The following is a 25,706-nucleotide window of genomic DNA, read 5'->3' on the forward strand; positions in this document are numbered from 1 at the left end:
ATTTTGTCACTCTCATTGCACTCTCTAAGTTTAGAGGAATGGGCTATGATTTTCCCTCGGATGTATGCTTTTGATGCCTCCCATACAGATGATATTTGTGATGTAGATCCAATGTTGGTTTTAAAGAATAATTTAAATTCCTCTGATAGTGTGTTACTAAATACCTCATCCTGCAATATCCTAGTGTTTAGCCTCCATCTGCCTTTTCTACCTCTGTCCGTCTGTAAATCTATGTGTAGCTCTACTGTGGCGTGGTCACTAAGAGCAATTGCGCCTATCTTACAGTCCACAACTGAGTCTATGAGAGTGTTTGATATTAGGAAGAAATCTATCCTGGAATGTGACTTATGACAGTGAGAGTAGAATGTATATTCTCTCTCACGAGGATTCACCAACCTCCAAACATCCACCAGACTCAGATCCTCTGTTAACATATATATCGCTGCTCTATCCCTTGGTGTGTGTTTACCCTTGAATCTGCTCTTCTCAATCATCCCATCCATCACTTGGTTAAAATCTCCTGCTAGAATGACCTACCCTTCCATATCTCCAATCAATGTATTTACCTCATGGAAAAAAAATCAGGATCCCCTTTATTAGGGGCGTATATATTACATAATATTGTCTTAACTCCGTTAACTAAGGCTTCAATACAAATTATTCTACCTTCTTGATCCTTTTTTTCCTTTATCATGACAAAGCTTAATCTCTTATTTATAAGAATCATCACTCCATTTCGTTTGCTAGAGTAAGAGCTGTGATAAACTCTTCCCACCCAATCCCTTTGAAATTTTACCGCTTCTTCCTCTGTGATGTGAGATTCTTGAATAAATGCGACATCTGTGCCCTTGGATTTTAGATAGGTTAATATTTTCCTCCTCTTAATCTGGTTGCCACATCCATTTATGTTCCATGATATTACGTTAATGTATCTGTTATCCACCATTATAACTGCGCATATGTAACTTCAGCTGTAGGTCGCCCTTCATAGATTTAACTAAGTAAACAAAAAAGTGGGACATTAACCAATGCCTTGCTTCTTCTATACCATGTTCATCAAACATGAACATGCACAAAAAAAGAAACCTCCCCTAGTCAGAGCAACATCGAACATCCTGGCTCTGCGTACCGTAGCCCCTCCCCACCCTGTATAAGAATTCCCCTTAACTATTTTACTCAGTCCGCGAGGCGCGTTGCTATCAACAACACCACTTCAGTCACCCCAGACAAACCAATCATAAAAGAAATACCTTATGCTACTTTCATTTTCACACACGCTTCAAAAGTCACTTGCAGGACTCGTGGTCATCTATTCGTTTCTCTGAATGAATTCATCTGCTTCCTTCCACTCTTTGAACATTTTCTTTTGCCCCTTCCAAGTAAAGATGAGCATAGCAGGATACGCCAATCGGTGTTTCATGTTCAGCTCCTGTAGTCGCCTTTTCACCAGTGCAAACTCCTTCCTTTTCTCTGCCAGTTCCCTTGTCAGATCCTCGAAAAAAAGATAGCTTGCAACCGTCCCATTCGATTCCCCGTTTCTCCTTCGACACCTGTAGTACTTTATCTCGAGCAGAAGAGCGTAGGAAGCGTATCAAAATGGTCCTTGGTGGTTTGTCCGGATCAGGCATGGGGGCCATCGAGCAGTGTGCCCGTTCAATCTCAAATTCCTGGCCTGTTAGCCCCAGTCCATCAGACAAGATTCTTTCTACGTATTGCATTACTTTGCCTTTTTGCCCTTTATTTTCTTTCAGTCCCACCAACCTGACATTGTTTCTCCTGCTACGATTTTCGAGGTCTTCCACCCGCATCCACAGTGTCTGTATTCATTTATCGTGTTTCTCTACATCTTTTTCCATTCTCATGTTTGTGTCCTCTATGTCCGATATCCGTTGCTCGGCATCTCCAAGCCTACTTTGTATATTATCCACGGCGTCCTTCAGCTCTTTAGTAGTCTCTTTGATGGCCGTTACATCCGCTGCTACCACCTTAAGTGTTGCGTTCATCTTTCGTATCTCTTCCATGACTATCACCTGTTCCTTCAGGTCTGTCGCTGTCGGCCATGTTGCTTCTAGGTGCGGGCTTGCTTCTCTTGTTTGCGCTTTGGAAAAAGTTTGCTTTGGTCAACATTTCACTACTCAGTCTTCACTTTAATGACCTATTTTGAAATATACTCCCATCTAACTATGAAAGCAGGCTATATTGAAAATATAAGCGTGTGTTAAGTTCAATTAAATGATGGTCTGTCAAGAGCTCTCTCAGTGTGCTGCCATCTTTCTCGGCGCTCCCACGTGACTCCTCAGATGAGATTTATTTATTTATTGAGGAAAATGATCCAATATTACATATCTGAGTGGCAAAAGTATGTGAACCTCTGGGATTAGCAGTTCATTTGAAGGTGAAATTAGAGTCAGGTGTTTTCAATCAATAGGATGACAATCAGGTGTCAGTGGGCACCCTGTTTTATTTAAAGAACAGGGATCTATCAAAATCTGATCTTCACAACACGTTTGTGGAAGTGTATCATGGCACGAACAAAGGAGATTTCTGAGGACCTCAGAAAAAGCGTTGTTGATGCTTGTCAGGCTGGAAAAAGGTTACAAAACTATCTCTAAAGAGTCCATCAATCCATAGTCAGACAGATTGTGTACAAATGGAGGAAATTCAAGACCATTGTCACCCTCCCCAGGAGTGGTCAGCCAACAAAGATCACTCCAAGAGCAAGGCGTGTAATAGTCGGCGAGGTCACAAAGGACCCCATGGTAATTCTAAGCAACTGAAGGCCTCTCTCACATTGGCTAATGTTAATGTTCATGAGTCCAACATCAGGAGAACATTGAACAACAAATGGTGTGCATGGCAGGGTTGCAAGGAGAAAGCCAATGCTCTCCAAAAAGAACACTGCTGCTCATCTGTAGTTTGCTCAAGATCATGTGGACAAGCCAGAAGGCTCTTGGAGAATGTTTTGTGGATTGATGAGACCAAAATAGAACTTTTTGGTTTAAATGAGAAGTGTTATGTTTGGAGAAAGGAAAACATTGCATTCCAGCATAAGAACCTTATCCCATCTGTGAAACATGGTAGTGGTAGTATCATGGTTTGGTCCTGTTTTGCTGCATCTGGGCCAGGACAGCTTGCCATCATTGATGGAACAATGAATTCTGAATGATACCAGCGAATTCTAAAGGAAAATGCAGCAAGACAACAACCCTAAGCACACAAGTCATTCTACCAAAGAATGGTTAAAGAAGAATAAAGTTAATGTTTTGGAATGGCCAAGTCAAAGTCCTGACCTTAATCCAATTGAAATGTTGTGGAAGGACCTGAAGCGAGTAGTTCATGTGAGGAAACCCACCAACATCCCAGAGTTGAAGCTGTTCTATATGGAGGAATGGGCTAAAATTCCTCCAAGCCGGTGTGCAGGACTGATCAGCAGTTACCGGAAACGTTTAGTTGCAGTTATTGCTGCACAAGGGGGTCACACCAGATACTGAAAGCAAAGGTTCACATATTTTTGCCACTCACAGATATGTAATATTGGACCATTTTCCTCAATAAATAAATTTGTCTCATTTGTACTGGTTTCTCTTTATCTACTTTTAGGACTTGTGGGAAAATCTGATGATGTTTTAGGTCATATTTATGCAGAAATATAGAAAATTCTAAAGAGTTCACAAACTTTCAAGCACCACTGTAACAGAACAATTACTCATTAGATAATTCCTTGTTATCCCTGACTAATAATAGGTACAACAATAGTGTACCTGCCATTTTTAAAAGAAATCACAAACCAGGTTTTAATAGGTCTTCTGATTAAAAATTATCATGTAGTTTAAGTCAATTTTTAATCTCTTACAGTCAGGTCTATAATTTTTGGCACCTACATTAAAAATGGATTTTTTTAAAAAATGATTTTGAAAATTGTCTGTGCTTAATTAGCTTAATCTCACAACGAAAGAGAGTAATCTTAACATTTCGTTTAAGTAAATTTGCATCATTAACTTTTAGTTTAGATTTAATTTGCATCATTAAACTTAAGAGAACAAAAAATGTTCATTAATTTTTAACAAGATCACACCACATTTATCAGCACCACCACATTTAGCACTCTGTAGTCTATACATTATTGTGCAGCCTACTTTTGCTGGACTAAGTCTTCTTCAGTAATGCATGATGAGAATTCAGAGCCAGATTTTCTATTGTCCGGGCTCAACCCACAGGTTTTCAAAGGGGTTTCGATCAGGAGGTTGGGTTTGATCTTTTGAAGGAAAAACAGCCCATCAAAGATCATTCACCAACACTTGGCTGTATGGATTAGATTAATTTCTGTATAATCATCCTACCTTTTAAGGCAAACTTTCTATTTGTTGCCAAAAATGCTTTATTTCTCTGGTCTCATCTGACCTTAGAACCTAGTTCCAATTAAAATTCCAGTGGTGTCTTGCAAACTCCAGGTACTTATATTTGTCGTTAGATAAAAGAAAATTATTTCTACTGGAATACCCTCCAAATCGTACATAATCATGGCGATGGCATCTAATTGTAGATTTGGAGACTTGCTGACCCTCAAATGCTACCAACTTCTGCAAATCCCCAACCATGATCCCTGAAGAAATGTTTCTCTCTAAACATTCCCCTTATTGCCTCCTCTTGTTGGTTTAAACTTCTTATTTATTGCCCTAACAGTGCATATAGGCATTTTCAGATGTGTAACTGTTTTTGTGGCTATTGACTGATTTATGAAGATCATCACATATTTGCATCATTTTAAGTTCTGCATTTTCTAACTTTCCCCATTTTAATAAATAGGGGAAATGTGATGAACGAGGGAATGTTATGAATGTCCTCTGTGTCAACTCATACTTACATGTATACCCCAGTGAAACGGGGTCATAGATGACTGCTTAAGTTTCTAAACAGGTGAACTTAAAACAGGTAAAATATAAATGGGATTCATTTTGTCCATAAGAATTTCTAGGGATGCCAATAATTGTGAAATGTGGCTTTTTAAAGGTATTTTTATTAAACGCTTTTTTTTCTTAGAATAGTTTTACTACAATTAAATGTTAGATTCACTCAGATTTTCAGTGTGTGATTAAGCTAATCAGCAGACTGTATACTGTGGTATCTAAAACAGATTCTTGCAATATTAGCATGCCTATGAAATGTGTCCAGTTACCATTTATTATCAGAAAAGCATAGGTGTTAAATATTTTTAACAGCTTTTCAAGTAAAAAAAAAAACTTCATGGACACAAAAAGTAGAATTAATCTTCCCACTTTTGAGAGCATGTTAAAATTGCACATCAGATGCAGAATACCTCCAAATACTGACATGTATGCAAATGGCATACACTGAAAATAAGCACAAAGTCAATTTTCCCTTTTTTCATATTAATAAAATAAGGAAAAATACTGAAGAAAAACAATTCATCAAATCATGTTGATAATTAGCTCATAATTAGTTGACAATTGGTTACAAAATCTACTACTGTGAGACTATCAAAGGCATAGAAGTGCATGTATACAACCACTATACGTTTCAAATGAAAATAAGTTGTTACCAATTTGCCCAGCCTTCACTTTAAATGGTACATCCAGTTCACTCTGGGGGGGGAAAATTTTTTTTAACATGTTAGAATGTAATTAATACTTTCATACAGTATGTTAGTGAGCTACAATTAATACAGAAGGCACACCCAAGTACAAAACAAGCTCAAATTTAAAATAAACAAATACAATATAAAGTGTATCTTATCTTGTTTATACTGTACACTCTTAAAATTATGACAATACAAATGCATGCAATTCTGGCCAGTAGCTTAAATGGAGACAAGACTGTGACATTAATACACTTAAATACTAGTTTATATATAACTGGTTCTATAAAAACCCATATCACCTGTCATATTATCTGTAACCACCATGGGTGATATCAAACACCTGGATATCCTCTGTACGTGTGCACATGCATGTCATTGTCTACAACAAAGTCAAGAATTGACAGTAACATCCAACTGAAGGATGTTACAAACTTCTTTTTTGGAACAGTTTCCACCTGAGAGCATACAAAGCCACATACTGCCTGGAGTCCTAAGTCGAGCTGCCTACCAAGTGTGGCTAAATGCACAAATGCAGCTAGTGCAGCAAGATTAAGATGATACTGAGGCAGTCAGCACACAGCTGATGAACAACCTTAGATTCCAGAACTGGTTGCACAAGTGCAAGTCCATGGCAGTTCAGGTTAAACTCACTGTGGTCCACTAACATTGTTATGTTATCAAATACTTTTGGTGTGGCAAAGTTTTGCTGGAGTTAGAGCAAAAAGAGTGAAACGCACACTTCACTTCTGTCAATACAGACAGCACAGGGTAATTATAGAGAGCATGCACGTGACGTCACAAGGTCACGTGATATTTGTTTATCCACCATTTTGGACGGCAAGGTCGCGCATAGAACTTAGACGAACCCATTCTAATTATCAAGTGTGTGGGAGTAGATCTTTCGAGAATGGTTATATCTTGTTCAGCATTTGGTTGTACCAATAGACAGGGCCAAAAGGAGGGCCTGTCATTTTATAGATTCCCCGCAGACGAGGAGAGGCGTGCAAAATGGGTGTCCGCTGTGCGAAGAGAAAACTGGTACCCCAGTTCTACCAGCCGAATTTGTAGTGAACACTTCATATCAGGTAGGTGTAATCTTCTAATTCAATACTCCTAGTACATCTGTTAAGTTGATTTTCGGATTGAATGATAACTGCATACTTAGAAACTAGACAGTCTCTAATGTTTAAAATGGCTATGCCTAGCCCTACTACCCTGGCCTAGTCTATGACAATGTTTTATCTTTTTGGCTCATATATGCCTTTGAAAGGCCAATCCATAGTAGGGATGGCGAAAACTAAAAAAAATCTTGACCGACCACCGAGCCTCATTAGCCGGTTAAAGTCGGTTAACCTATTAGTTTAAACAGGGATGCAAACAGCGGATGCGCCTTTTTCACGGCTGAATCGTGCAGATCCGATTTTTTTAGGGGGGGGCATTGGAGTGTCTGAATAATTTCATCAGAGTAAATTCTGTATTAAAATTACTAAATAAGCAACATAGGAAGTATTAGTATGAGAAGGCGGCAGTGGGTTGGAAAGCTGCGCATATTTGCGCAGCTTCCGCGCAGACGTGCGCAGCTTTCTGGTTTACTGTTTTTCAGACAAAAACATACATATTTACAACCCTGTCATTATCTGGAACTGAGTTTAGATTTCGAACATTCTTAAGATAAAACGTCCTGCATAGTCTCTTTATGATAAACGTCTTAATGCCACTTACCCATGAGGTTATCAAGTAGACTTCCTTCTTCGGAACCTTCCAGAGGTATAGTTGAGATACCCGTCCCGCAACAAAATATTTATAAGCTTCCAGGCTCTTGTAAGCTTTGAGGGCTTTGCCAGTGTAACATGATTAACGAGAAAATTGTAAATGTCGTGGTAGGCCAGATCGGGCAAATCGCCGGCACTGCAGCTCCGAATTTCCCTGAACAAGGATTGCGGCAAGTTGTACGGTTCTGCAATCCCCAACCTGGAACACTTTTCCACGTAACGCTGTCTCACGTCACCTTCAAGATGCTGAACAAACTTAGACAAGTAATCGCGCGATGTAGATGGGGTATTTTCCGAATTTTCTTGGGGATTACTCCCTGGATCCATTACACTCGCGCAAGGTAAACAATCCTGAAGCCGTCCAATATGGCGGAGTGGGCGGAGTAAACACGGACGGGTCACGTGACTGCACATCCTCTATAGGCCCACTAGGCAGCAGGGGGCTGTTTAAAATAAATAAATAAATAAAAGCCCCCGTTGGCGCCATTTACAATGGTGCTTGAAAGTTAGTGAACCTTTTAGAATTTTCTATATTCCTGCAGAAATATGACCTAAAATAACATCAGATTTTCCCACAAGTCCTAAAAGCAGATAAAGAGAACCCAGTTAAACAAATGAGACAAAAATATTATACTTGGTCATTTATTTATTGAGGAAAATTATCCAATATTACATATCTGTGAGTGGCAAAAGTATGTGAACCTCTGGGATTAGCTGTTAATTTGAAGGTGAAATTAGAGTCAGGTGTTTTCAATCAATGGGATGACAATCAGGTGTGAGTGGGCACCCTGTTTTATTTAAAGAACAGGGATCTATCAAAGTCTGATCTTCACAACACGTTTGTGGAAGTGTATCATGGCACAAACAAAGGAGATTTCTGAGGACCTCAGAAAAAGCGTTGTTGATGCTTGTCAGGCTGGAAAAGGTTACAAAACCATCTCTAAAGAGTTTGGACTCCACCAATTCACAATCAGACAGATTGTGTATAAATGGAGGAAATTCAAGACCATTGTTACCCTCCCCAGGAGTGGTCGACCAACAAAGATCACTCCAAGAGCAAGGCGTGTAATAGTCGGCGAGGTCACAAAGGACCCCAGGGTAACTTCTAAGCAACTGAAGGTCTCGCTCACATTGGCTAATGTTAATGTTCATGAGTCCACCATCAGGAGCACACTGAACAACAAATGGTGTGCATGGCAGGGTTGCAAGGAGAAAGCCACTGCTCTCCAAAAAGAACACTGCTGCTCGTCTGCAGTTTGCTAAAGATCATGTGGACAAGCCAGGTTATTGGAAAAATGTTTTGTGGATGGATGAGACCAAAATAGAACTTTTTGGTTTAAATGAGAAGCGTTTTGTTTGGAGAAAGGAAAACACTGCATTCCAGCATAAGAACCTTATCCCATCTGTGAAACATGGTGGTGGTAGTATCATAGTTTGGGTCTGTTTTGCTGCATCTGGGCCAGGACGGCTTGCCATCATTGATGGAACAATTAATTTTGAATTATACCAGTGAATTCTAAAGGAAAATGTCAGGACATCTGTCCATGAACTGAATCTCAAGAGAAGGTGGGTAATGCAGCAAGACAACGACCCTAAGCACACAAGCCATTCTACCAAGGAATGGTTAAAGAAGAATAAAGTTAATGTTTTGGAATGGCCAAGTCAAAGTCCTGACCTTAATCCAATTGAAATGTTGTGGAAGGACCTGAAGCAAGTAGTTCATGTGAGGAAACCCACCAACATCCCAGAGTTGAAGCTGTTCTGTATGGAGGAATGGGCTAAAATTCCTCCAAGCCAGTGTGCAGGACTGATCAACAGTTACTGGAAACATTTAGTTGCAGTTATTGCTGCACAAGGGGGTCACACCAGATCTTGAAAGCAAAGGTTCACATACTTTTGCCACTCACAGATACGTAATATTGGATCATTTTCCTCAATAAATAAATGACCAAGTATAATATTTTTGTCTCATTTGTTTAACTGGGTTCTCTTTATCTACTTTTAGGACTTGTGGGAAAATCTGATGTTTTAGGTCATATTTATGCAGAAATATAGAAAATTCAAAAGGGTTCACAAACTTTCAAGCACCACTGTAAGTGATTTGGCTGGGTTGTGGACAGCTGGGAAGGACAACCACACACTCCAGCCGTGTTAGTGTCAATATCTCTAAGGAAACATACACTGAGCATCGATGAGGACTTGCCATGTCCCTGCAGTCCTGCGAAAAGGCTAGCACTTTAAGAAATGGGCAGTGCACCAATTCTTCATCTAATGGACAGGGTGCAGACCATTTTTGAAACCATTTCTGCCTGAGAAGATACAAAAGCCCACATACTAGGGGCTCCACAATTCAGGATCATTTTCTGAATTCTTACACTGAGCTGCCCATTGCTCTGAAGGCCAAACCCACAGATGCAACTAGTCTTGCTGGGGTACCAGTCCTTTCCATTCTCCTTGATAGTAAGTCCACCTGGGAAGGAAGTTACAAGGACATCCCAATTACTAGGAAGATCAGCAGTGGGAACCAGGGTCTTGATAGCCATTAGCTATTGAAAACCATTCCAGGTTAACCTTGATAACCATTCCAGGAGTATGAGTAGAATTGCTTGCTGAATTCTGTCTATTGCGGACAGAATCAGCAAAATAAGTGAATGCATAAAGTAGGCCCTGAGGGCTGTTCAGCTCTGCTACAAAGAATCAAACTCAGGAACAAGTCTGTCTGGTGGAATTTTCCCACCTTCTACTCTTGCAAGTAGTATTTTTCCATCACGTGACTCCTTAGCAATTCATGTAATGTACAGTGGTGCTTGGACTGATCAACAGTTACCGGAAACGTTTAGTTGCAGTTATTGTTGCACAAGGAGGTCACACCAGATACTGAAAGCAAAGGTTTACATACTTTTGCCACTCATAGATATGCAATATTGGATCATTTTCCTCAATAAATAAATGACCAAGTATAATATTTTTGTCTCATTTGTTTAACTGGGTTCTCTTTATCTACTTTTAGGACTTGTGGGAAAATCTGATGTTGTTTTAGGTCATATTTATGCAGAAATATAGAAAATTCAAAAGGGTTCACAAACTTTCAAGCACCACTGTAAAATGTTTGAAAGTCCAGATACATGAAGTATGCATCACAGAACATTTCTGCCTGAAAGAAGTGCAAACAGGCATAATACATGTTCATGACAACCTTCCTCCCCTTGGGAACAATGCATGAAATCTGATCACAAGTGGTCAATGGAGACGCAATCATAATGCCAGGTGTGAACAGCTATGCATCTTAGCTGTCTACTTCCAGTCAGATCACCCAGGACACATGTTATTGCCAGGTGTGAATGTGGCCTCAGTGAGCAACTCACCAGGAATTGGGTTAGGAGCATGAGAGAGGGAGTGACATGCACTCTCTGGCCCTGTTCATGGCAATAATTCCAGTGGGAAACAGAGGAGGACCCACACTTCTATACTATCTTGGACATCGTAAAGTATAAGCTAACAAGTTAAAAAGAAAAAAAAAAAAAAAAAAGTGTTTCAGCGCTTCGGAGGACAAAAAAACCCTCTGCCCATAGCCACAAGCTGCACAGGATCACTTCAAGATCTATGTGGGTCTAGTATATGCACACAGGCAAAAAGAGAAAAGGGAAAAAAGTGATAGCTAATATTATGACACTTCATGACATGCATAAGGAATGAGAGGATATCCAGGTGTTAAAAGGTGTGAATAAACATAACCAAAATCTGTAAGGCTAGTACAGCCGTTGCAACAGATTTAGCAGCTATATTAATTTAGCAAGCACAAAGTTTTATGCCACCCAAAGTGCTACAAACATTTCCATTTTAAACAAAATAGATGAACGTAATGACAGACACTTGAACTGTTTACAATTACATTAATTCCGAAATCGATAAAGATATTTTTGGAATTCTGCCTACCAAAGTATTCTCCCTCACTCGGAGGTTTTCCAGAACCACATCACCTATAAAGAAAAGTATTTAGATTAATCAGTAGTCATATAAAACCCATTTACAATTTCCCTGCAGCTCACATTCAAGAGCCTGCCATTCAAGTGTCAGTAAAATAGTATGAAAGCCATGATTTTATTCTGCATGTTGATATACTTCCTTCTGAAAGAGGAGGTCCAGGAAAAAGCTTGTTGAAGGGTTTGGCCAATTTCCAAAACAGAAAAACAGTGTTTGATATACGCCACACCTTCTATTAAATCGAAATAGAGTCAACATTGCTCAGCAGATAAACCAAAAGTTTAAAACAGCTTATCTTCTCACATTGTCATGTTCGGTGTCCAAGAGAAAGTGTATTTCCAGCCAATAGATTGGTCCTGGGCTGTGGTTTGTTTGTTACATTATAGTAGAAACTGCACATTCTGTATAAATGAGATTTTGCAGTAATCATGAGGGTGCTTATTTATAACGAGTGAGTACAAGCAATAATGGATCGGAAGTGTGTGTACACAACGTCCCATGCCAAAAAAAAAATAGGCTTTATACAGAAATACCTGGTGGGAAATTGTATGTAAATTTATGGAACCTCTAACTCATGTAGAGCCATCTGTGACTTTTTAGAACCAGAAATTAACAACACCCTATATGCACACAATTACAGTCAAATGTGCAAATCCCTGCTCTCACATATTATACTTCATATTAAATTATGCAGCTCCATAATAACTGCATGCAGACTACTTAAAAGTGAGCATTAAAACATAATATCATGTTAATGAGTGTGGCAGCAGGGCGTGATCAAGCATCAGCTGTGGGCAGCGAAGAGTCAGGTAGAACCGGTAACACATCGGGTTTCACCTTAGGGGCAGGTTACTTACACATGTCTTTTGTTCTCTTTCTGAGAGAAGCCAGTAATCAGAGAGAGATATGTACATCTGTGCACACATGTGACCCAGTACTGTGTACACGTGTGTGAAAAGAGAGAAAATAAAGTTGCTGAAAAGTGAACTCCCAAATTAAAAATAAAAGGTGCACCTTGAGCTATCAAGCCTGTCTCCCAGTTCCTCATTCCCTGAGCTGCCGGAGTGTTACAATGAGTTTGTTTGTTTATTTATTTATGAAAAATTGGTTAATTAGTTATGTTTCTATGTATTGATATTTATTGCTCCAATTAACTGTCTGAACGAAATAGGTGTTAGTTTTAATTGTGGGTTATTAGAAGCTGCAAAAAGCTGTAAAAAAAGTAATTTCACACATTCACAGATTTATTAATACTAATGATATAAATAAGAGTGAATCATACATTTTGTATGGCCCATTGGTGATTTTGGCATTGTTTGAAGATCATGCTCACCAAACAGTATGGCAAAACATGTATTTAGACACCACAAAGATTTCTTTACCGTGATGACTGACGAATGAGCTTTAAATTTCCAAGAGCCTTTGGAACTACAGTGGTGCTTGAAAGTCTGTGAACCCTTTAGAATTTTCTATATTTCTGCATAAATATGACCTAAAACATCAGATTTTCACACAAGTCCTAAAAGTAAATAAAGAGAACCCAGTTAAACAAATGAGACAAAAATATTATACTTGGTCATTTATTTATTGAGGAAAATTATCCAATTTTACATATCTGTGAGTGGCAAAAGTATGTGAACCTCTAGGATTAGCAGTTAATTTGAAGGTGAAATTAGAGTCAGGTGTTTTCAATCAATGGGATGACAGTCAGGTGTGAGTGGGCACCCTGTTTTATTTAAAGAACAGGGATCTATCAAAGTCTGATCTTCACAACACATGTTTGCGGAAGTGTATCATGGCACGAACAAAGGAGATTTCTGAGGACCTCAGAAAAATTATTATTGATGCTCATCAGGCTGTAAAAGGTTACAAAACCATCTCTAAGGAGTTTGGACTTCACCAATCCACAGTCAGACAGATTGTGTACAAATGGAGGAAATTCAAGACCATTGTTACCCTCCCCAGGAGTGGTCGACCAACAAAGATCACTCCAAGAGCAAGGTGTGTAATAGTCAGTGAGGTCACAAAGGACCCCAGGGTAACTTCTAAGCAACTGAAGGCCTTTCTCACATTGGCTAATGTTAAATGTTCATGAGTCCACCATCAGGAGAACACTGAACAACAATGGTGTGCATGGCAGGGTTGCAAGGAGAAAGCCACTGCTCTCCAAAAAGAACATTGCTTCTCGTCTACAGTTTGCTAAAGGTCATGTGGACAAGTCAGAAGGCTATTGGAAAAAGGTTTTGTGGACAGATGAGACCAAAATGGAAATTTTGGTTTAAATGAGAAGCGTTATGTTTGGAGGAAGGAAAACACTGTATTCCAACATAAGAACCTTATCCTATCTGTGAAACATGGTGGTGGTAGTGTCATGGTTTGGGCCTGTTTTGCTGCATCTGGGCCAGGATGGCTTGCCATCATTGATGGAACAATGAATTCTGAATGATACCAGCGAATTCTAAAGGAAAACGTTAGGACATCTGTCCATGAACTGAATCTCAAGAGAAGGTGGGTCATGCAGGAAGACAACGACCCTAAGCACACAAGTCGTTCTACCAAAGAATGGTTAAAGAAGAATAAAGTTAATGTTTTGGAATGGCCAAGTCAAAGTCCTGACCTTAATCCAATCGAAATGTTGTGGAAGGACCTGAAGCGAGCAGTTCATGTGAGGAAATCCACCATCCCAGAGTTGAAGCTGTTCTGTACAGAGGAATGGGCTAAAATTCCTCCAAGCCGGTGTGCAGGACTGATCAACAGTTACCGGAAACGTTTAGTTGCAGTTATTGCTGCACAGGGGGATCACATCAGATATTGAAAGCAAAGGTTCACATACTTTTGCCACTCACAGATATGTAATATTGGATCATTTTCCTCAATAAATAAATGACCAAGTATAATATTTTTGTCTCATTTGTTTAACTGGGTTCTCTTTATCTACTTTTAGGACTTGTGTGAAAATCTGATGATGTTTTAGGTCATATTTATGCAGAAATATAGAAAATTCTAAAGGGTTCACAAACTTTCAAGCACCACTGTATGTGCTGAGGTGGTTCCAGGTTTAGAGAGACCAGCGTTCGATACCTGTCCACTTACTGATCTTAACAACCTTTGGATGGAATAAGGATATCTGAGTAATCCTTCAACTCCAGCATATCAGCCGTTTTGGTTGATATAATTAAGCTGACAAGTTGGCACATCAGAGCCCCTTAACCAGTGAGTGAAGAGGCTACTATCAAAATGCAATTTTCATCAAATGTCAAGTTTCCCAAAAACAGAGCAAATAACTGAGCTCATGTTGCTGTCAGGGCTCCTAGTCAGAATATCATCAATCAAAAGCAGTTTATTTCTATAATTAATCTATAATATATAAATTAATATATAATAATCTGAATGCTTTGTTTTTCTTGCCATTGTCAGTGCTGAAACCAGTTCTGAAACCATTGAGTGGGATTTGTAGAGGACACTGCCAAAGGTTTTACACGTGCCGAGTCTAAAGTGTAGACTTTTACAGGCGTGGTTTATATGAAAACAATAGCATATGGTTAGGCAAGGTTCACTTTGAGTCATAGCCCATGTTTACATTAGACCGTATCAGCGGATCATCAGATTAACGTTTTTAAAACGATTAGTGTGCACACAGCAACACCAATACACGATTTGCGTGCACACAGCAACACCAATACACGGATACGCTCGGCTCCGCAGGCATCCTGCGCTCCAAATCACTCCACCCTGAACAGCGAGTGCCCTCTGGAGGGTGCGCACTCCGGCCTTGCGCAGCTCACAGAGCACGCGAGTGAAGTGCACAAGCTGTGATTCGGGACTGAACCGCTGTGTGTGATCCCAGCGCATATCACTTACTACTTGCAAGTGGAAGGATGGCAAGCCTAAAGACAATCATAACTACACAATGGGCAGTATTTGCATCCGTATTTGCAGTTTTTTCATACTTTTATACTCTTTAATGAAAGGTGATACAAGGCGGAAGTCCGCGCCGTTTTTCAGCAGTCGCATCACATGACCAACGCCAGCAAATCAGGAAGGTGGATGTCACAGTGACGTTGTCCAATGACGACGCCAGCTAGAGCTCAGCACAGCGTATCCGCGTATCTCAATGTTTACACAGCACCGGAGCTGACACGATCTAGATTGAATACGTGGACCCTGGCGGATTCCCGTTTCCTGGCGTTTCCAGGCAGTTTAATGTAAACGGACAGTGCATCCGCGAAGAAAACGAGACAGATACGGTCTAATGTAAACTTGGCCATAGTCAGCAATGTGACGACATTGCTGCTGTGGAGGACAGCCCCATATGGACAGTCGAAAGTCGCACTTGGAAGACGCTCTGGACACTTACAGTCATGCTTTTATGGCTGAGGACTACAGTTGACTTGCTAACTTTAGGACTGCAGTTGTCATGAACAGTTTTGCACTCAAGTTTCCATCAATGAACATAACATCTTCCATCACATCAACAAAACAGACTTCGTGTTAAAACTCTTAAAAACTCTTTAAAATGTTATAAGCACGCTATCTGTTATCACCCAAATGAGGATGGGTTCCCTTATGAGTCTGGTTCCTCTCGAGGTTTCTTCCTCATGTCATCTGAGGGAGTTTTTCCTTGCCATCGTTATCACAGGCTTGCTCACTGGGGATAAAATTAGCTCATGTCACTAAAATTCTGTAAAGCTGCTTTGCAACAATGTCTGTTGTTAAAAGCGCTATAAAAATAAACTTGACTTCACTAGTTTAGTCCTGTGTAAAGTCAAGTCAATTTATTTACAGAAAAAAATATAGATTTTAAACATGAATTTATAAATGTATCCCTAATGAGCAAGCCTGAGGCAATGGTGTTAAGGAAAAACTCTCTGAAATGATATAAAGAAACCTTGAGAAGACTCAGACTCAAAAGGGAACCCAACCTCGTTTGGATGATAACAGATAGTGGTGTTATAAATAACTCACCTCTATAACTGTGTCCTCTACGGACAAAAAGCACAACTGTGTAACCAGGAAATTCATTATAGTTTTAACATGAAATCTGTTTTGTTGAAGTTATCACCTGTTCATTGATGGAGACTTGAGAGCAAAACTGTTCATGATAGCAGTCCTAAAGTTATCATGGCCACTGTGGTCCCAAGTCATTGTAGCAACACTGTCTGTATTAATTGCCCAGAGCCATCTTCTCAGTGTATCTTCAGGCTGTCCATATGGCCTCATCCTCCACAGGAGTGAAGCGATGAGAATGTACAACTATGTGAGTTCAGATTCAGGTGATAGGTTGTTTAAGTTTAAATTTGGAACACAATGTATTAGAGACTATCTGAGGGTGTAGCAGGTAGCCTATAGTTGGAAAAAGCTGGCTGGATCGAGTAGCCACATGGCAAGACATCTAGGACTCTGTCTGTTTGCATGCAGTTGCCACTCATATTATTAAAGAAGCTTTTGATGTAGTTGGTCCCTCCATACAGGTAATTATTAATTCGTGTCTGTCATCTGGTGTTGTTCCTGCGTGTTTTAAGCATGCCGTTGTCCAACCCCTGCTTAAAAAGCATAACCTGGATGGTAAATGCTTGAGTAATTACCACCCTATCTCTAAGCTCCCTTTCAATTCCAAGGTGCTGGAGAAAAAGTCGTGCTGTCCCAGGTGCTTCCCTTCCTGTCTGAGCACAACATTCTAGAGCCGTTCCAGTCAGGTTTTAGAGCACTCCACAGTACTGAAACGTATTTATTTGACTATTATAATTTCATTGACTCTCAATGTTTGCTGCTTTAACCCAGATGAGTATTGAAAAGTTTTTTTCTGAATTGCGAGCAGGATTTCTCAGCTATGAATAGGGTAAGCACATAGAAATTCAGTATTCATTTGTATATTTTTTTGATGTAATGGAAATTTTTAGTGCTTTGATGAAGAAAATGTACTTTTTTATCCATAGATTAAAACAGACCTCAGGAATAGGCTCCACGGGGAACACCTGGCAGCCTGCTTACGAATCTCCATAAATGGTCCCGAACCCAATGACTTCCCTTACGATAGGGCACTTGAGGTTTTTTTCAGGAAGCCACGCAGAATTAAATGTTCTGATAGGGCATGCAGGCTTGGCACCAATTAAGGTAATGCTTTTTCATTATTGTTAGTTGCCTTGGTGTTACCTTAAGTGGCTTCTTACATCTAATTATGATATTTTATTATTATTTTGTTGTTACATTATACTATTTATTTCATTTTAGTATTGGTTGAGGTAAGTGTTGAGTTCAATATTTAAAATAAAAACCTCCAGCTTGTTTTTTGCAATTTATTCCTTGAATATCAACTAAAGAATGATTGAAAGATTGCCACCAAAAAGGCAAAAAACTAAGGTAAAAAACTTCAATTTGGGTGAGTAATTTTCATAAATTTAAAAGACAGATTTTCCACCAACATCAAGCCCAGCAAACTAATGGCCTGCCCTGTAATGTAAAGTTGGGTCGAGGAATGAAACCAGGCAGGGTTCTGGTAAAAATTGTTTTAGCTGTCTTCTCTTAAAGAACTTAAAAGAATTTAGATTGAACTGAATAATCTCAAATGCTTCTTGTAGCTTTAAAATAGTCCCAGCAGGTGACCCTGAAGAAAAATACTGTGTTTGAACACCGCCCGCTGTAAACACTTTGCATACACCCCAATGACCGACTCCACCGACCACCACCGCACACGATTCCCTCATCGGCACAATGGAGCACCACAAATTGCTACCTGGTCTGTCTGAAACACTGCAGTCTAGCTTTTTTTAAACCATGATAACCCATACTATATTAATGTTACTAGATATTGTTAATTCGATACAATGTTTTTCATTAGGAGTTATTATGCAGTGCCTTTCTCTCCCACACACTCTACAGTGTTTGAATACTGTAGCCCAGGGGTTCCCAAGCAGTTTGGGCAAATGACCCCAAATGGACATTATCAGTTATGAATTAAACACAAAATGAATACTACTGAGAATACTAATAAACACTGCATTGTTAGGAATCTCCTCCTTCATACTTTCTCTGTCTAATTCTAAAAAGGATATTTGTTTCATCACCCTGACAGTGAGGAGACGAATATTGACCAAATGGAAATTAAGAACCGCCCCCTTCTCATACCCACTGCTTAACAGATGTCTTTTAATTCCTCAAATTAGGAAAAAAAAAAGACTTTCCTCTTCAGATAAATTCTGGAAAATATGGGGCTCGTTCTTTAAATATTTTAAGGAGCTCAATTTCCCACGTAACCCTGGTCAGGTACCTGGGATAGGTTAGGGAGTCAGTAGTTAAGGGTTTAATTAGACATGAGCATGTGATTTGCAGTGTATATGACATGTATTTTGTGAAAATAAACTTTGTGGAAAAAAGAATACTAATAAAACATTATAAATAACTTCTGTGAATATGAGACAAGAAGATCCTGTACATAAGCTCTTTGCAGACCAGGGCTTCAGCCGTCAAATGAACCCAAGAAGAAGATGTCAAGAAAATTCTACAGAAATAAGTGATGTTTACTTGGGGCTAATCAGAATCACTTCATTGATGACAGGTGTACGATAATTATAATATTGTGATTATATATCCAATCCCTTCCAAAAGTATTGGAACAGCAAAGCCAATTATTTTGTTTTTGCTACACATTGAAGACATTTGAGTTTGAAATGAATACTAGATTATAGATCAGAATTTCAGCTTTCATTTCCTGATATTTATATCTAGGGTGGCACAGTGGTGTAGTGGTTAGTGCTGTCGCCTCACAGCAAGAAGGTCCAGGTTTGAGCCCCGCGGCCGGTGAGGGCCTTTCTGTGCGGAGTTTGCATGTTCTCCCCGTGTCCGCGTGGGTTTCCTCCGGGTGCTCCGGTTTCCCCCACAGTCCAAAGACATGCGGGTTAGGTTAACTGGTGACTCTAAATTGACCGTAGGTGTGAACGTGAGTGTGAATGGTTGTCTGTGTCTATGTGTCAGCCCTGTGATGACCTGGCGACTTGTCCAGGGTGTACCCCGCCTTTCACCCGTAGTCAGCTGAGATAGGCTCCAGCTTGCCTGCGACCCTGTGTTTCTTGTTGTCCAGGTTTGCCTTGTTAGATTGAATTTTTAAACAATTAATAACTCTGGATGTCTACTTTTCATTTGAGCCCTGGGTTTCTCCTGTGAAGACTGCACTAATAAAAAGGACAATCCAACATGAAGACCAGAGAGGAGATGAGCAAGCCATTCTGAAGATGAGAAAAGAGGGAAAGTCAATCAGAGACATTACATAAGCATTGTATTCACAATGCTTATGCAGTGGCTCTGATTGACTTTCCCTCTTTTCTCAGCTTCAGAATGACTTCCTCATCTCCACTCTGGCCTTCAATACAACAGTATGGAATGTCCTGAAAAGAAACAAATTACTGATGTAGTAACAACCAGACATGGAACAGAAAAACAACATCAGCTGATGATAGAAACGTGTGAAAGCTGTGAAGAAAAACCTAAAAACAAGTCAGTGACATCACCAATAACCTCCACAGGGCATTGGTGAAGGTTTCATGGTTCACCATTCGAAGAAGACTTTGGGAACAGAAATACAGAGCCCATACCAGAAGATGCAAACCATTCATCAGCAGCCAGGATCACAAAGCCAGACTGAAATTTGCAAAGAAATACAGAAATGAGCCACAAAAGTTCTGGAAGATGAACCTCTACCAAAGTGATGGAAAGGCAAAACTGTGGAGAAAGAAAGGATTTGCTCATGAACCAAAACATACAAGCTCCTCAGTCAAGCATGGTGGAGGTCATGTCATGGCTTGGGCTTGCATGGCTGTTTCTGTAACAGACACACTAATCTGTACTGATGATGCAACTCATGATGATGTCAGCAGAATGAATTCAGAAGTCTACAGAAACATTTTGCTTGCCAATTTACAGAGAAACAGATACAATTTCGTTGGGAGGAACTTCATTATGCAGGAAGACAATGACCCAAAACACACTGAAGACACAACAAAAGACTTAATCAGGGGAAATAAGCCAAAGGTTTTAAACTAACCATGTCACTCACCAGACCTTAACCCAGTTCAGCAGCATTTCACCTCCTGAAGAGGAGAGTGAATGTAGAAACGCCACAAAACAAACAACAACTGAAAGAAGCTGCAGTACAAAGCCTGGAAAAGCATCACAAAAGAAGAGAGAAACAGTTTGGTTATGTCACTGGATCACCAGATTGATGCAGTTATTGCAAGGAAGGGATATGCAAACAAACATTAAGTGTAATGTACTTTAAGACCATCTGTTCCAATACTTTTGTTCATCAAAAGAAAATTGGGTGGTCTGCCATGTTCCAAGATGTTTAACACATCTAGATGTAAATATCAGGAAATGTATTCATCTTTTGATCTGAAAAATATCTTCAGTGTATAGCCAAAACAAAAGAATTGCCCCTGCTGTTCCAAAACTTTTGGAGGGTGAACTTTCACAGCTCCACACATTCCCTGTGTTTAATCCATTAGCGTTTCTACTGTTTTTTGTCCATTTCAAAATAATAACCGATTTATTTCAGCTTGTATTCATCATTTCAGATTTTCACTGGATCAAAGGTTTATAAATCAACTTTACTACTATTTGCTGTCTGAAATTATTTTACTCAAACTCTTGGTGAAGCCTTCCACAAGTTTCTCACAATGCACTGTCCCATGGAACTTTTGCTTATTCTTCCTGACAGAACAGGTGTAATTCAGTCAGGGTTGTTGACCTCCTTAGTCAGGCATGCTTTTTTTAGTTCAGTTCACAAATCTATTCAAATTTAATTCAACTTTGTTGTATTTAAGCCATTTTTAAGTAAGCAACTTCATATTTTATCCTGCTGAACCCAGTTGCTACCAAATGTTACCTTTCAGTTTTTTATTGTAGTGGAGTACTTTTACAGTGTGGTATACTTTTATACAACTTTTGCTGAAGTTTCATCTGAATACAGTGCTTCTTCCATCACTGGTGCAGGTTAGCTCTCAAGAGCAAGCTGGGATCAGAAACGGAAAGCCTTTTCTTGAAAGAGAAAGGCTTTATACTTCTCAAATCGTTTGATATTTGAAATTAAAGCCTTGTGTCCTAGTCATTAATAACTGGGTCTAATCAGCACTGCAGTGATGGACAGCGCTGTCCAGGGTGGGCACCAAGAAAGAGGTGATCACAGTGAAGTAGTTCATGCCCCATGCCGCGCGCGCGCGCACGCACGCACACACACACACGCACACAGTTGATAATTTCATGAATGCCCCGTTAATTCACAGGTATAAGGCATCAGTGCCACATCGCTGACACACAGTAATGTAAATCATACAGAAAGGTCCGACACACAAACCTTGCATGACTTTACTGACATGATCAGGCCTCGGGATATCTTGTGTCCAGCAGGGAGCTGTAACATTCTGCACTCACCTCCCCAAATGCCGATCTTCAGCTGTGATTTGTCAAGGTTTTCCACATAATCCCCGATAAACCTGTTCAGGAGATCACTGACCAGAGACTCGAAGACCATGGCGGAGCAGTTCACGGAGAGAAACACCACGCCAGTCCCGTGACTCCCTCACTTCCTTCTACATAACAAATGAAACCGGAGACTACGAATTCAGACTCGGGTTATGACTCAGATATCTGATGTGGTTTCCCTGCCCAATTTGCGCCGCGCATGCGCAATGTCTCGGCTCTACAACGCATTTGATTCGTGAAAGGGTGAATGTGTTTACCACTAACTACACAAATTTATTTCTTTCTGTCATGCTTTAAAAACTTACTGTAAGAATGGAAGTCGTTCAATAAAACTAAAACATCTGTGTGACGTCATATTCGGTGGCGTTATTTATTTCTGTTTTCTGCTCAGAGGGTGATGTGCAAGGTGTCTCTTTGACAGGAAAGAACAATATTATCAATTATATAATGACTGCATATGTACTATATGGCCAAAAGTACGACCATCACAATCCTGTGTGCTTCTTGCATTCAAAATCCATGAGCATTAGTGGGAGTTATTCCCCCTTTGCTGTTAGAATAACCTCCACTCTTCTGCAAAGTCTTTCCACTAGAGTTTGTGTTCATTCAGCTGCACGAGCATTAGTGAGCTCGGACATTGATTTTGGTGAGGAGGTCTGGGGTTGCAGTCGGTGTTCACTGGGGTTGAGTTCACTCAGAGTGGCAGTACAGGACACTCAGGTTCTCCTATTTCAACCTTAACAGACCCAATCTTCATGCTTTGTACACAGAGGCATTGTCATGCTGGAACAGTCTTAGTTCCATCCATCCATCCATTATCTGTAGCTGCTTATCCTGTTCTACAGGGTCGCAGGCAAGCTGGAGCCTATCCCAGCTGGCTATAGGCGAGAGGCGGGGTACACCCTGGACAAGTCGCCAGATCATCGCAGGGCCAACACATAGAGACAAACAACCATTCACACCTACGGTCAATTTAGAGCCACCAATTAGCCTAGCCTGCATGTCTTTGGACCATGGGGGAAACCAGAGGAAACCCATGCAGACACGGGGAGAACATGCAAACTCCACACAGAAAGGCCCTCGTTGGCTGCTGGGCTCGAACCCAGGACCTTCTTGCTGTGAGGCAACAGTGATAACCACCACTGTTCCACCTATTATTATTATTATTATTATTACAATTAAATTATAATCATCCCATATTGTCTCTCGTCTCGTCTTCTTCCGCTTTTCCGGGACCGGGTCGCGGAGGCAGCAGTCTAAGCATGGAAGCCCAAACTTCCCTTTCCCCAGACACCTCGGCCAGCTCCTCGGGAAGAACACCGAGGCGTTCCCAGGCCAGCCGAGAGACATAGTCCCTCCAGCGTGTCCTGGGTCTTCCCCGGGGCTTCCTCCCGGGGGAACATGCCTGGAACACCCCATCCCATATATAATATCTTATTCGGAACATTTTGTAACAAATATTAAATAGAAAAGACAATTTATCTGGCCAAATATTTTTGAATGATTTAATTTTTTATTGAAATTGTTGAAATTTTTAAATAGAATTTATGAATATAAATTTGCACCATTTGTTTATTTTGTGATGCTGATAGAGAAACTATTTCACATCTATTTCGGAGCTGTTCAAACACATACTTTTTTGAAAAACCCGTTTTATACCCGTTTTATATATCTGTAAGAATATTTGTGGTGCTTTTTCTTTACTGTATCTTTAAATATTGCGACTTTTTCTGAGAAAATAAGATATTTCGATTATGACTTTTTCTAGAAATATTACATCTTTATTCTCAGAATATTTCACTTTGTTTCTTGATTTTTTTCCTCCCGGTATATTTTATTTTATAATTCGAAACTTTGTATTTGTATTTTCAGACAGCAGCCCCAAAACGCCGTCATAGTCAATCCATCGCGAGATTGTGCGAGATTACATGTGTGCATAACGCGTAAACCTCTGCGCATGCGATTTTATGTCAACTTTTCACAGCGTCAACTGTCTTCATTGCAGCTGACCGGTTACGTAGATTCCATGCGCCGGAAAGGACTTTTTTCGCTGATGTGTAACTTTAGCATGAAGTACCTCATTACGTGATCTTATTAAGGTTGTAAAATATTGATTTTTGTATAGTATTTTAGTCGTAAATGTACAAAAGTAACGCATATTCTCCCCCGAAAATTACAGCAACCCTGGAACTGTGGAGTGAGTGAAATGGCGGTATGTGTACTTGTGTTTTAACTCACTGTGTGTAACCGCTAGGAATAGTAATGCTTAAATCTCATGAGTAACAGAGGCGCCTACATTTCTGCACTGTAAGTTTATAAAGAAGTGAATCGATTATCGTTTATTCTCTGGTGTTTTGCTTATTTTTCCGCATCGGTTCCCCTACTTTTATCTAGTTTCTTCCCACCGTCTAAAGACATGTCAGTGGTGACCTGGGTACTTTCAGTCAACCCCTATTTATTTATTTATTTATTTATTTATTATATAATATATACGCGTGCACCCATATTTATACACACACACACACACACACACACACACAAAAAAAAAAATCTGTTATTGAAGTTACAATAATTGTACTTTATACTGACCAAAAGTATGTGGACACCTGACCTTTCCAAGCTGTTGCCACAAACTCTGAAGCACACAATTATATATGGAATGTCTTTGTATGTTGTAGCTTTACAATTCCCTTCACTGGAACTAAGACTTCCAGCATGACAACACCCCTGTGCGCAAAGCGAGCTCCATGAACACATGGTGTGTTAAGGTTGGAGTTGGAGAACTCGAAGGTCCTGTACTGAACAATGACTGACATCAACCCCGCTGAGCACTGACTGCACCCAAATAGTCTGACCTCACTAATGCTCTTGTAGCTGAATGAACACACGTCCCCACAGCCACACTCCAAAACCTAGTGGAAAGACTTGCAGAAGTATAGAGCTTATTACAACAGGAAGGGGAATGAGACGTTCAACAAGCACATAGGAGTGTGAGAGTCAGCTTTCCACACACTTTTGGCCACAGTGTGTGTGTACAGTACTGTTCACAAGTTTGAAATCACATTTTTCCATGAAAACTTGTACATTTATTTTTATTCATCAAATGAGGTGCAAAAATATATATTTAAAAATAGTTAATACATTGACATGGTTAGAAATAATTATTTCTGCTTGAAATAAAAAAATTTAGTACTTCAAAATTTGCTCTGGCAGGGTTTCCGCGGGGCATTAAGAGTCATTAAATGGAGTTTGTGAAAATTAAGGCCTTAAATGACATTTAAAAAGCATTAAATTTGATTCCCAGTAGCATTAAAAATTATTTCGGTAGTTTTCAAGAAAAAGATTTATTTTGAATATATAGGGTATTTTTGGTGCAGAATTGCTGTAACAGTGGTGGGCTGGACTGGGAGGAGAAAAACTTAAAGCAGAGAAGAAATGGGGAAATGCGAATTCCAGCAAAAGTGGCTGGAAAACAAGGAATTCAGGACATGGTTGCAGTCCGTTGATGGTTAAGATGGAGAAGGATTTTGCAGTTTGTGTTTAAAAAAAAAAAAATTAAGCTAGGTACAATGGGTGTCAACGCCGTTAAATCTCGCATGCAGTCTAACAGCCACAAATCTGCTGTAAAAGGCAGACAGCAGTTAACTGTGTCTAGTTACTTTCACGTGACCAACAAAGTAAGGTCTTCAGCAACTACTACAGCCACCATAAATGGCACAACTGCTGCTGTAGTGACCGCTGCTACCGTCGGAAAATTGAGCAACCTTCGAGCATCATTTGGATTGAATGCGACGCTGCAGGCAGAGGTGCTCTGGTGTCTGAACACTAGCATGCAGCACCACTCCTACACATCCAATGACGGTGTTTCTAAGGCTACA

General features: G+C 39.9%; 2 protein-coding genes across 4 annotated transcripts in view; one reads left to right on the forward strand and one right to left on the reverse strand.

Moving 5' to 3' along the window:
- Nucleotides 1-21,963, reverse strand: part of vps13c (vacuolar protein sorting 13 homolog C) — a 353,158-nt gene extending 331,195 nt beyond the window's left edge. For both annotated transcript variants that reach the window (XM_060941799.1, XM_060941800.1), the window contains exons 1-3: nucleotides 21,778-21,963; nucleotides 11,308-11,351; nucleotides 5,561-5,603 (exon numbers count right to left, since the gene is read on the reverse strand). In XM_060941799.1, the coding sequence (XP_060797782.1) occupies nucleotides 5,561-5,603; nucleotides 11,308-11,351; nucleotides 21,778-21,877 (187 nt within the window). In that variant the 5' untranslated portion in view covers nucleotides 21,878-21,963. The remainder of the gene's footprint in view (nucleotides 1-5,560; nucleotides 5,604-11,307; nucleotides 11,352-21,777) is intronic.
- Nucleotides 21,964-23,824: 1,861 nt separating this feature from the next.
- tmem208 (transmembrane protein 208) overlaps nucleotides 23,825-25,706 on the forward strand; it is a 30,905-nt gene continuing 29,023 nt past the window's right edge. Inside the window, exons 1-2 of one of the 2 annotated variants that reach the window (XM_060941803.1) lie at nucleotides 23,825-23,927; nucleotides 24,008-24,040. In XM_060941803.1, the coding sequence (XP_060797786.1) occupies nucleotides 24,035-24,040 (6 nt within the window). In that variant the 5' untranslated portion in view covers nucleotides 23,825-23,927; nucleotides 24,008-24,034. Of the gene's footprint in view, nucleotides 24,041-25,706 lie in introns of both variants that reach the window. The other variant, XM_060941802.1, reaches the window with a different exon arrangement.

The sequence above is a fragment of the Neoarius graeffei genome, chromosome 15 (assembly GCF_027579695.1).
Source record: "Neoarius graeffei isolate fNeoGra1 chromosome 15, fNeoGra1.pri, whole genome shotgun sequence".
NCBI lineage: Eukaryota > Metazoa > Chordata > Actinopteri > Siluriformes > Ariidae > Neoarius > Neoarius graeffei.